Raw genomic sequence first — 14,216 nt, forward strand, 5'->3', positions numbered from 1 at the left:
TAATAATTTAGTAAAGTAATAAAAAAAAAGTAATATGAGACTAATACAGAATAATATTTGTTTATAACATAATTGTAAATGAAATTTTAATTTCAGCAAGTTGATCTATTGAATTTTAATTATTGTATTAACATTTTATACTTATTACTAATTTTCATAATTAATATGTTACTTATTAGAATATTGGTAATTGAATGTTTTTCTTTTATTGTGCTCTTTTCATTTAATTAGGTTAACATTAATTGAGCTGCTCACTTGCCAAATCGATTAACTCCTCAAAACAAAGTATAAAAATTGAGAATATAAATTATTTTTTAAAATTCCTTTTAAACTTTAAATTTAAATAAACATTGCAAAATGTATTATTATATATCGTTATATTAAATACATGATAATATTAGCTTTAATATAACGATATATATAATTAGTTATGCGAAAAATTTGAAAATAATAACGATTATATTAAGGATTTGCAAATGGAGTTAATCAATTTGGCCTGTGAACAGCTCAATTATAAATGTAATATGTAACTATCATGGGTTTTTACATTTTGTAATTTATATTTGGTAAGATTAAACTTACAGGCGGCTAATTAATTATTAAAGTTTTGATTAATTTTATGAATTTTGATGCAAGGATTTTATTTTTTGTTTTGTTACATCAGTTTTAGACTTTTCAGAGTTATTACATATACAGTAGTGTCTGCTTATAACAAACCTGTACAAATCATCGGAAACTGGTTTGTTATAACAGATGTTTGTTATATCAGATAAGAAATAAAACATAAACTTTACTTTTTCAAAATTTGACTAACATTTAAAAGATAACATTTAAAAGATAACATGTAACAAGTTATTACATAGGAAGTTGCCCATTGAAACATCAATCCAAATGTACACAGTTACTTAAAAAAACAGTTATTTTTGTTTGTCGATTTTTGCTAGTTGCATAGCATTCTGTAATATATGGTTCCACCTCAGCAAAACTACTTAAAATATTTTGTGAAGTATTATGCATTTGTAAAAACTTTCAAATAAGAATAGTGTTTTGCAAAACTTCAGAAACTGGTATTATTGGAATGTTGACACCATCTGTGTATGTTATATCATCATCTTCATCCTCACTAATTTCATTATTTTGGGAAGACACTGAAGCTATAATATCATCATCTATCAAAAGTTCCCTGCTAATAGTATTGTCATCAACCCTGACATATCTGTCAAGATTATAGTCACAAAATGCATCTGGTAACTGCAGAGGGAGCACATCTTGAACACTTTTTGTTTCATCATTAGTAAGTTTACTTTTCAAAAGTTTGTTGATTGGAATGTTGTCATCTAAATCAAACTCTTCTCCATTAGTTTGTAGAAAGCTGGTGTGTCAAAAAACAATTTACTATTGTTTGCATTGATACAGTTTGCCATGCTATATGGACAAAGTTTATTGCATCAAAATTTATAAAAAATAATTCTTCACTATTATGTTATCATTTTCGAAAGGAAAATTCACTGATAGCTGCTCTTTAAACTGTGTATAACCCTTGATCTAACTTGTATTGGGAGACATGGGACAGAAACTTGTATTGAGAGACATGAACACCAGTGTAATGTAACAAATTCTTGATGTTGGGATGTGCAGGACATCTGTCAATCAATAATAAAATTTTTCATTTCTTTCTTCTCAGTTTTTCATCCCATTCTTGCAGTTTGCCACAGAAAATGTCAGGTTATCCAAGCTCTTCAGTTAGATTTGTAATTGACCAGTAGCCATTGATTTTTGAAACATTTTGGATTTTTCAATTTACTGATTACTAACAATTTCTCTTTTCCATTCCCATAAGATTTGCTGCTAGTAGAATAGTAATTCTTTCTTTAGATAATTTTCCTCATGCATAGCTTTCTCTTTTAAATGTTAGAGTTTTATTAGAGTGTAAGCTTATAAATAAGACTCATTTCATCTGCATTAAAGATATCACAATGAAAATTTTCTCTAATTTTTGGCCATTTATTTTGCAACCCCTCTTCTATCATGTCCATATTTACTGCAGCTGCTTCTCCAACAATTTTTCAATTTCCAATACTATTTCTTTTTTTTTTTTTTTTTTAAATCTCTTGATCCAACTTCTACTGCATTTAAACTCTGTACTCTTTTCCAATTTGCTTCCTAACTCTTCCACTTTTGACTGCAATATAGCACCACTAATAATTGTTTTTTTACCATTGAAAACCATTTTAACAATCTTTGATCTAATACATCATGTGCTGATTTTCTAAGCTTTTTAGCATTCAAATTATCATGTTTGAACTCAGGGGTATTTTGTCTTTTTCCTTCCAAATGACAGCAACTGTCAATTTAGTTATATTCATTTCTTTACACCTCGCTTTATTTATAGATACTTTGCTTTGCTTTACACTACTTTTCAACCTTTTAATAATTTCATATTTAGTCTGTAATGTAAATGACTTGTGTTTCTGTTTATACTGATTAGCACTTTGAGTCATCATATTTCACAAGAAATTATGAAGAACTGTGCAAATGTCCAAGTTAGCAAACAGCAAGAGTTGATATGCCTCAAGATTATACACAGTTTGTTATTCTTTATAACCAATGTCAGTGAATGGAATTATTCTAACCAATAACAGTGTAATTTTAAATTTTGTGAGTTTGGTTTTGAAATTCAAATTTGAAATACTGTATTTACAGTTGAAATTTTTCTAGCGAATAAAAAGCATACTTTCAATTTTCAAACATTAAATGGACAGAAAATTCAAAAAAACCTTTGAAAATCATTTAACCATTTATAACAGTTGAGAAATAACATTTAAAATTTAAATGAGGAATTATTTACTGTGACATTAAAAATTGTAGCCTGGCATTGTGACAATCATATTTTTAATTTAATTTGAAATATATGTGCTCCACCTCAAATTAGTAATGTCTTGGCTCTGTACATCATACTTTTACCATTAGCAATGGAGTTGTACCAGTCATCTATTAACTGCTTTGAGGAGAAAAGTTTTAAATTGAAATAACATGACTTCCAGTTTGCATCATTAGTTCACATATAGTTAAAGAGATTAGATAGATAAACCTTCTCGTCTTTCATCTAACTAACTCTGTTCTCGAGATTAACCCCTTACATTTTGTTTAACCCTTTCACGTCACTTCCATTATGTTACAGGGAATTAAATAAAAACCTCTTCTCTGTAGGCTCAAAAAGTTTTTTAAATAAAAACCTAGTAATAACTTGAGAGTATTTTTTGTACATGTAATCCGTTATTAGCAATAACTTTCATTTTTTAAAATCCAAATATTGTTCATTATATATGGGTGTGTTGTAGCCACAAAATATAACATTGCTCTTATGGGTTTTTCATTCACACTTTCACAACTGCTTTGTTATAGCCAAGAGTTCAATATAAGAAGGTTTGTTATAAATGAACACTATTGTAAATTAACGCTTAACAATTCATGTGTGAATAAATATCTTTGTTTAAATTTAAATCAAAGTTGTTATAAATTCTACAGATCGGTTAATAATTACAGGAAATTGCATTTTAACTGGATATTACACAATTATTTATTCATAATATTTATGATTTCTACAATTAAATATTTCTAAACAAAAACAAATGATTAATTGAATAACACTCTTTGTTACTTGCTATCTCTTTACTCAATATTTACTATTAAAACATTTTCAAATCACAAATTAATTTTTTTAAACCTAACATGGAGAACAGAGATAAGAAGAAAAGAAAAATAACTTAAAATATATAAATGTTTATGTTTATCTTGATAATTTTTTGTATTTTAATATATAATACATTAAAATTTTTGAAAATATTTCAAATTTCAATAAGTTACACCTTGCTAAATCACACTGTATTAAGTGTGACTTAGCAAGGTACCAGGCACAGTATATAGGTATATGGTGTTTTGATTTAATGAGACTTTATTATATTTTCCATATAATATGGTCTGTGATCTTCATTTTCTCTTTTATTACAAGTGAATACAGACAATTAAGATAAACAAATATTATGGCTCCATGCCAAAAACACCACCACACCATTACCACCTTTCAATTGACATCCTTTTACTAATACAGTATGTTAATGACATTCTGATTGGGACACAAGAAAGCACCTTGATATTGTACTCAAAAGTGTCATAAACTGTATATAATTTTGTAATCATTCTGTTAACAGATTCTTAGGAAATGGTTTGATAATGTGAAATTTACTGTCGTAGAAAAATTTGAGAAAATTGGGTATTGAACTTGTTAATGAAAAGGCTAAAGTTTGTGAAGATGAACTGATATGATAAAACAGTTTTGTATATTTTTATTAAGCTTAGTATTTTTTCAGCAATATTCACAATTCAGTAGCATTTATATATATACATAAGTGACAGAGATACTCTTCATACTAATTGAAAAATCTTATCTTAAATGCACATTTTAATTCCTGCTTGAAAAAGATATTTTTAGATATGTTCATTATATTCTATACATAAGGTGTCTAGTATTTCTAATAGCTTTTCTAAGACAAAGAAATCTCACTTCTAAGCCAAAAGTACGATTTCTTTGTATATTCTATACATTTTCAAAATTCCTTATGAGCTATCGAGAAAGAAAAAATTATAAAATTTTTATTCATTATTTGTGTATCTCTTCATTACTTTGAAAATTGAGATCTATACATGGCTCAATGCTTCTCTAATTTGTCAAAGCTTTAATAGTTACATATGATGATAATTTTTTTTAACCCATTAAATCATTTTCCTTATTTCTCTCATCAAATATTATAAGATAAAAAATTACATTAAGTTTATTTCAAATAATATTATTTTTAAAAATTATTTTAAATTTCACACAGTAAATTACAGTTTTATTTCATAATTTTTTATTTTGACCTTATAATAATAATTCTATTAAAATTGTTATTCATCTTTGAAATTTTGATGAATTCATTTTAATGATTAAACTTTTAAATGAATTACTTAAAAAGTTTCAATAATGTTATGTCTTAGTAAAAATAATTAAATAAAAATGGCAGATAAAAACAATAAATTAAGAGAGAGACAGCAATCCAGAAAAACAAGTAAAAATATTTTTTACTTCAATTTGTAACACTCATTAAAAAAGAATAATTTTGAAAAACATATAGTAGTAAAAATGATTATGATAGCCTTCCAAATTTTCATTAAATAGTTGAAGAAACACGATTTAACTGAAAAATTTAATACTTTAGATATAATTTTTTTAATATACTTTTTTATTAATGCTCTTTAAATTTAATATAATTTTTTAATAAAACAGTAATTTACTAAATATCATATATGCTTATTAAATAAATTTTAAAAAATAATTAAATAATTCCTTCTTACCTGCTGCTCAATGCTAATGCTAACTGATTTATTGATTCAAAAAATTCTGTTGGATCAGCTTCTTCATCTTCGTAATTATAGCCTAATTAAAGAAAATTAAAAATAATAATTTTTAAAAATTAAATGAGCAATTAAAAACATTAACCGATTTTCAAAAATAATTGCAAGAAAAAGTGTTAGTATTTTTATGCTATTTTATTATTATAATGTTTAAGTTATTAGCTTTTTATATTAATAAAAAAATCATCAGTTTTTGAATCCAATACAATGATAAATCATAGATTACACGTGATTATTTATTGTGAAATCGTCACAATGCCGGGCTGCAATTTTTAATCATATTTTTTAATTTATTTCATTTAAAATATATGCTCTCCACCTCAAATTAGTAGTATCTTGCCCTATACATCACACTTTTCCTTTAACAATAGAGTCATACTGATCATCTATTAACTGCTTTAATGGGAAAACTTGAACTGAAATAACAAGACTTCTGGTGCAAACCAGAAGTTTATATATAGTCAATTGGGGCCTCCTGCCTCTAATGTTTCCATATCTGGTTTTAAATTTCATCTATTTGATTCTATTCTTGAGAGTAAAGAAAGACAGATCAACGGACAGACGATAGTGGGAATTTATAGGTCTACAATTTTTTCAAACTGCAGCCGAAAAATATTGTTCAGCAACAAATAAAAATAATTAATTTAATTATTATTGAAATGTAGATATTAGACATCAGTTTAAGATGCTAAATATTGATTAATAAGAATAATCAATGTTAGAAATCTATTTTATATTATACAAATTATATTAATATATCATATCTGTATTAATATTGAATACATAATATATATTGCAATATGTAATGGAAACAAATATGCATCATCAAATTCAAATACCGTGCATGTGAACCCTAATGCACTAATATTGTGCAAAGACTACCTTTAATATAGAAATCATCATGTTAAAAGCACATACTTGTAATAATTGAAAAAATTACAAATACTTTAATAAATGAATACTTGTAAAATATACAGTAAGACCCCACTTAATGCGGGGGATACATTCCTAGATGACAAAGCACTAAACAAAACAGCATTAAATGAGGTCATTTTAACACAGAGTAAACAGGAAAAAAGGAACACGCAACCAAAAATAAACAGATTTTACTTTAATTTTAAGTTATTTTTATATTAATTTGCATAATAACATATGTTAAATAACACAAATATATGCACACAGAAATGTAAAGTTTATTTTTTATCACAAAGAACCTGGCTCTTCAGAAATTCTTCTTTTTTGCAATAAAGTCATATAGTTTCATTTGTCGCTTTTTTTTTCTTCTTTTCTTAAGCAAATGTTGGTAGCAAGAGATCGCATCCAAAATGCCTCATTTTGCTTTTGTACTCCTTTCAAAATCTGGATAATTCACTACAATTTAATCAATGACTTTGGTTATCATTACCAAACTTTTACTGAGGAAATCTGTAGAGAAATTCTTTGGGTTCTTCATTTTCAGAATCACTATTTTCCAGTTCTACATGAATTCCTTGTTCTGCCAGTTCTTGAAGGTCATCATTGGTAAGGCTCTGACCAGAAACCTGCAGTAACTCCTCCATATCTTGCTCATCTACATCTCCCTAGTCCTGCTGTATTGATTAGGTTGACAATTTGGTCAACCTAACGATACAGTGATAGGCTCTTCTCATTGAGAACTCTTGGATACCTTCAGCCATAACTTCTTCCACACTTAGTTCATGCATTTATCAGTTAATTTTTGCCAAGCAAAGTTGATATTTCCTATGGCATCCATGATGTTATATTTTTTTTCAAAATTATACCAAACAAACATAAATTTAAGGAAAGTACAGTGTTACGACGAATTGCCACCTTTTGCTGATTGGTTTGTGTTTGGGAATAATCATATTATACACAAATCAATGAAATGCCATGATAATTTGAATCAGCATAAATTTTGAGCTTGTTTTTGTTAGGCTTTGAGCAGACTGTGTTATATCGAATCAGCGTTAATTGAGGCAGCGTTAAGCAAGGTCTTACTGTATATCAAAATTTTCAGAAAAATCATCTTCAATTTAGTAAAATAATTATTACAATTTATTATTATTCTTCATATACAAAATTTATAATTCAAGAAAATTTAATAAAATTTATTTCATTAACAATAAAAATAAAAGAAAATTTTAATAAAATTGTTTTATGTTCAACATATAATGACAAAAATATATTTTTTTAAATAATAATAAAATTCAATTTTTCAATATTCTATATTCTAAATTCACTATCTCATTAAATACTAAATAAATACTAAATGTAAATATTGATTTTTGCAAATCATTCAACTGATATAAAATGTACCCAGGTTTTAATAAATATTTTTTTCTCCTTTTATTTACAGTTTTAACATTAATCTAATGAATTTTGTTAATTTTGTTGCAATTACACTAATATTTGCAAAACTTTGACTATTCTCTTTATAAAAATTTTACCTGATAATTATTTGAAATGTTCAGTAATACAATATAATATGATGTTTTTTGATTTGACGATAATATAAATTCTTAAAAGAATCAATTTTAGTATATCATATTGCAATGAAGTAAATGAAAAATATACTGTGCAACATGTTTTAGGAAGAAAAAATTTCACATTTCTTAAGAATTATATTCATTCAACTGTTTCTTTTTCTTTTAATTGACAAAATTTCAAAATAATCCACAAATTAAGTTTCTAGAACTTATACAAAGTTTTAAATTATTTAGAAATTTACACAATTTCACAAATTTGTTTTAGAGATTATTTTACAATTTTTGCAAATATTTGTAATAATAGTGCTGCATGAACCCAATGTAATACAATGTAAATGAATGTCAATTATTATAAATATACATTAAAGTTTGCAGTTCAGTTTACATATATAAAAATATGTAAGAAAATTTCAATATAAATTTATATATATATATATATATATATATATATATATATAATGATTGTTTTTAAATTAATTTGTGTTGAAATTACAGTAAAAATACAATTTAATAATATGAGGTTAGAAACAAGAAGTATTAAATTTAAATTTTATTTTAAATATCTTTTCTTATCTAAATACAAAATTAATAAAATAAAGCTATCATAGCATATTGCAAATGTTGATAATATAAGCAAACATAATATATTTACATATATTATCAAAATTTATAATATCCTATTCAAATAAGCAAAAAAATTTATCATCACTATTAGTAATGTTTAAAAAAACATAATCATAAATAGTTAAACAATCATATCAATATTTAATCTAATTTTAAAAAAAATTTATTTGGACTTTAAAATAAATAATCTTTTTATTTTTTAGATAATACAATGATTAAAAACGCTGAACAAGTATTTTTCAAAACTTTCTTATATTTCATTTGAAGGTCTAAACTATAATTTATATAGATTACAAACAATATTTTCAAGTTTCTTTGAAAAACACTTCAGAAGCTAGAAAAGGATATAAATGCTCACAGACACCTTCTGTACTAGTTCCAGCCGACAGCTATATTGGCACAAATGAATGTTTTTGATCACTCTAAGAGATCATCTTCAGGTTATTATGCATTCTGGTTTTGATGAAGACGGAAATAATTTTGTCGAAAGCGCTAGTAATTATAGCGATTTTTGTATGTAGTTTAATGCCTGTATGATAATTTTCTTGTTTCTTAGTTATCCAATAATCGGCGTGAAGTCCAACCATCGTTACATTTCTGGTTTTTTTTTATTATGTCATATTTCATCATTAAGTACATCACATTTACGTTATGTCACATGGCATATATCAATAGAATGTTTCATTTTAAAGTAGTTGTTTGAATAATAGAACTGAATTTACTGAAATGCATAATAACCTGAAGAAGGTCTCCGAAAGTGATCGAAAATGTTCATTTGTGCCAATATAATTGTCTGCTGGAACCAGTACGGAAGGTATCTGTGAATACTTAAAGTTTCTTTGTACAAAAGTTTTAACTCTTAATAAATTTTGAAATTTATTAAACAATATTATATGAAATAAATAGTACAATAAAAACTGATTAAAAGGATCATCTAACTATGATATATCATGTGTATTTATTACACATACAAAACATATTTAACTAAAATGCTTATATTTAATGTAATTTTAATCTAGAGCAAATTCATGACATAATAATAATAATTTATTTTTAATTAGTTAAAAGTTAGCAAATTCCAATAATTATTGTAAAGTAAAATTCTACCATACAATTTTAATTGTCATATTAGAATTTTACTTAAGGATATCTAACGTATATAAGCAAAAAATTTATCATCATTATTAGTAATAACAATAAATTTTTGAATGATGATTGAAAATAATTTATATTTTCAATTTATAAATAAAGTAAATTCATGTTATTTGAATTGTTAATCTGCATATGAAACTGACATATCACTAATATCAAAACTTAATATATATTAAGAAAACACAAATTCACAAAAATATTCATTAATGAAATTGAAAATTACTTTTTGCTTGACAGTCAATGTGTAATACTAAAATAATTTCAATGATTAATAATTTTGGAAAAAACATAAGTAGAAAATAAAAATCATAAAATTAATGAAATCATTAAATTTTCAAAAATACATAAAAGATTATCTAAATGTTTTATTAAATTTAAAATTAATATTTGTTACATTAATTAAAGCCATTCTGAACATAAAAATAAGTCATTGTCATCTTAGTTGTTTTTACTACTCATTAGTCTTTATTCAAATAATCATAACATAACATACAGTATATAAATTTACCTTTAACCTGCTGAATTAAGTTTCCAGCAGCTACTAATAACTCAGTAGACTGAAGAGCAGTATATTTTTCAAGAATACTGCGAAGAATTCTCAACACATCTCCCAAACGTTCATGAGCTGCTACTCTAGTTGTTTCTTGTCTCTCTATAAAAATAAATTTTAATAAATAATTTAAATAATTAATTAAAAGTATACAGAGTGTCCATAAAGTCCATGTGAAATTTAAAAAATTTATAACTTTATTAGTATTTGTGGTAGAGAAATTATATAGAATGTGTTGGAAATAAGAAAATCTGTATTTTTTATTGTATTTTATTAAGTTTCCATATGTCCACCATCATTAGTAATACAAAGAGTAACACGATTTTGTAGTTCTCTAAAAACATTTGCCAATTGATTTACAGTAATGCCTGAAATCACAGTTATTTTAGCTATCGAGGTTTGATTGCGTACAGTATTGTTGCATTCATATGTCCCCATGAAAAAAGTCTAATGGAGTCAAGTCTGGCAAATGTGGAGGCCAAGAAAATGGTCCACCTCGTGTTGAAGAATTACTAAATAATTTTTCATAAAACTAGGTACCTTAAGCTTTCTAATACTTTTTACAATTTTTTTTTCTATCACAAATACTAATAAAGTATAAATTTTTTAAATTTCACACGGAATTTATGGGCATTCTGTATAGATTACTCAATTTAAATCAAGTCTAATTTAATAGTCATTTATAATTAAATATATGATAAGTAATTTCATACAAACTTCTACTTACAAAATTTGTTAATATAAACTTAACTTCAATTTTTGTAACATGTATTATTAATTTATTTTATAAATTAAAAATAACAAAAAAGTTTGCTTTCTTTAAAATTTCAAAATAAAAACTGTATAAATTCTATAGTTCTAGAATTTATTTTTATTATAATTAAATACTTTTTAAAGAAGCATCCAATTCCTTAATATCTTATAAAATCAACTTCACAGAAAAAGAAGGCATGGATATAAAACTGTTAATAGAATTTAAAATGTATTCCAAATTATCTTCACACCAAGTCATTTTTGAACAATATATTCCCATTGCTCTTACCAATATAAATAGAATCAATAGAATATTTATTCTATGATCTGTCTTACAGTGTTGGATATGATCAGAATATATATTTGTGTAAAAATTACATATTTAACATTAGGAAATTATGTGTAAAAAAAATCTGAACAGAATATATAAAGAATTAAATATAAATTAAATGGAATTAGCAAAAATATAAATTATTATTATACAGTCATAGTAATAAGAAACATAAGGTTTAAATTAGAAGCAGGCATTAGTGTTGACAAGTTATAAAATTCAGAAATTTTAAAATTCTGAAAAATTATGTAAGGAAGCAACATGAAATTTAAACTTTCAATTTTTAAATATATTGAAAATATTAAACAATATTAAAATTAAAACTGATTACATATAGTATTTAAATATTTTTCTTATGAAATTCAAAGTTAAATAGTGTTTAAAGTTCTAAAAAATATTCTGATAAGCTTCTTTATTCTATTAATGAAGCCTTTTTTTTCAAATTATTTGAATGCAATGAATTTCATTTTGAAGCTGATCCAATAAAAACTATACTGCTCTTTGTAAGAAACTTGAACTCTTGTTTTAATGTTATACACTGTATTTGAAGATATTTCTCTTAAACTGGAAATAAATGTAAATGATTGTATAGATAATATAAATTTTAATTGAACAGGTTTAGCAATTATATTTTAAAAATTGCTATATGAAATTGTTATCTAATTAACTAATCACAAAAACTATTCTGAGTCAGCCATATAATTTGAGTTTTTTTCCTAAAAAATTAAGATCATAAATATAAAATAAATTCAACAAATGAAATGAATTGATAACAGATTCTACTCTAATAGCTGTTGAAGATTAATATCATTTTCATCAATAAAAATCATTTTTGAATAGAAAAGTAATATATATTTAAAGTGACCATATATCCTAGTTTGTCCAGAACAGTGCCAGATTTCTCCAGTTTTTAATTCTCAAAAATAGAATATAATTTTAAATAGAATCATTTTATGTCTTCTAATGCAATATAAGAAATTTATATGTCATTTTTAAAAATAACCTATGTTGGCAATTTTAGACCCATTTTTCTTTCACTCTTACAAAACTGTCCTGACTTAGGTGATAAACAATGGGTCACTCTATATATGTATTCTATGTATATAATAAAATATTATCGAGAAGAAGAATAATAATAAAAATATAGAAGAAATTAAAACTTTTATGCATATAAAATAACTTATTATAATCTATTGTGACATGTGTTAAAAGAAATAAGAAATTAAAAACATGATGTGATTCTGTTACACAATAACAACTTCTTCTAATAATACTGGTGTGCGTAACACAGAGAGACAGTCTAAAAACCTTTCACAGTGTTATATAAGATAGGGAACCAACAAATGTTTTCGGCCTCGGTGAAGGCCGAAAATGTTTGTTGGTTCTCTATCACATACAACACTGTAAAAGGTTTTTAGACTGTGTCTCTGCAATTCTGTTATTTAATTACATAGCTAAGAAAAAGTAATCATTTGCAAAATATGTTTAAGTGAAAATTATTAATGTTAATATATATATTTTTTAATCATAAAAATAATTATAATTTAAATATATTTATCAATACACAAATTTCTTATATTGTAAACTCAAAAACATATTCAGCACCAATCCTAGTTTAATTTTCTAGTTAGGCTACTATTACTATTAAATGAAAAAATTATGAATGAAAATGTTGATTTTATTTCAAGAATTATTATTAAATATAAACGTTTGTTGACAAATTAGTTATGTTTTAGTAATTAATAAGTAATGATTAATAATTTTGATATATTTTTCAATAATTAAAATTAATTTTTAATTTCGAATATTGAGCAAGTGAAGTATATATTTAATGAATTTTTTTAAAATTTGAATCATTATAAAGTAAGTTTCAATAAAAATTTTTACTAAAATATATGATAATGAACAATTCTGAAAGAATATTTTGATTTACTCTAAATATAAAATTACCTTTTTTAACATAAATTACTTTTATATAAACATTTTTTGGAAGTTAAAATATTAAATACAATCATATTAAAATATAAAATAATGACAAATAAAATAAAGTTTCTTTAAAAATATGCCATAATTTTTAAAAGTCCTTTCGATAAATAAAGCTTATTATATACTGAATAAATTAATAGACTAAATTTATAAAATCTAAAATATTTATGGAAATGATATGCAATTAAAATAGAAAGTATTTGAATATAAATTGTATGTGAATAAATTTTTAATTAATCAGCTACTACAATTAACAATGTTTACAGCTTAATTAGGGTGGTAGTATAGTATTTCAAATACGTAAGCACAACAACTATTAAAACAAACCAACAAACTTATCAAACAATCAAGTAAAATAATTATAATAAATACTTATAACTTTCTAGATAGCTTTCTAATTTTAGAAACCATCAATAATTTCATTTTTTTTCTTACTAACCTTTATCTATTTGGAATATTTTCTTAAGTTGTCCAAGAGCATCTTTAAAATTTCGTACATCATGAGTGAGCACAATAATATCCTCTTTTTCTACAAGAGGGCTCTCAGAAGAACAGTCACTGCTTATACTATTCATTGATATTGAACGAGAAGGAATTGCACCTAAAGAATTGGCACTGGTTCCACTAGCATTCCTTGTATGACCTGTAGCATATGGCTGACTAGTTGAACTCTCCATTTGTGAAATAACAAAGTCAGAAAGTTGTGGCTCTTCATTCAAAGTATTCTATAATTAAATAAATATTTTTGTATTCAATTAAATTAAATACTTTTAAAAATTCTGTAAACAATTTATATATTTATATTAATTAATTAATTAATTCTAAAACATTTTACATAGTTAATAAAGTTATTGGAAACAATTTTTGTTACAAAAATAAAAAA

General features: G+C 24.3%; 1 protein-coding gene across 3 annotated transcripts in view; it reads right to left on the reverse strand.

Moving 5' to 3' along the window:
* LOC136984038 (rho GTPase-activating protein 45-like) overlaps window positions 1-14,216 on the reverse strand; it is an 85,342-nt gene that overhangs the window by 41,898 nt on the left and 29,228 nt on the right. For all 3 annotated transcript variants that reach the window (XM_067280955.1, XM_067280954.1, XM_067280953.1), the window contains exons 2-4: window positions 13,773-14,058; window positions 10,222-10,365; window positions 5,392-5,473 (exon numbers count right to left, since the gene is read on the reverse strand). In XM_067280955.1, coding sequence (XP_067137056.1) covers window positions 5,392-5,473; window positions 10,222-10,365; window positions 13,773-14,010 — 464 coding nt within the window. In that variant the 5' untranslated portion in view covers window positions 14,011-14,058. The remainder of the gene's footprint in view (window positions 1-5,391; window positions 5,474-10,221; window positions 10,366-13,772; window positions 14,059-14,216) is intronic.

Source organism: Centruroides vittatus, unplaced genomic scaffold, assembly GCF_030686945.1.
Source record: "Centruroides vittatus isolate TY-2023 unplaced genomic scaffold, ASM3068694v2 contig_900, whole genome shotgun sequence".
Classification (NCBI taxonomy): Eukaryota; Metazoa; Arthropoda; class Arachnida; order Scorpiones; family Buthidae; genus Centruroides; species Centruroides vittatus.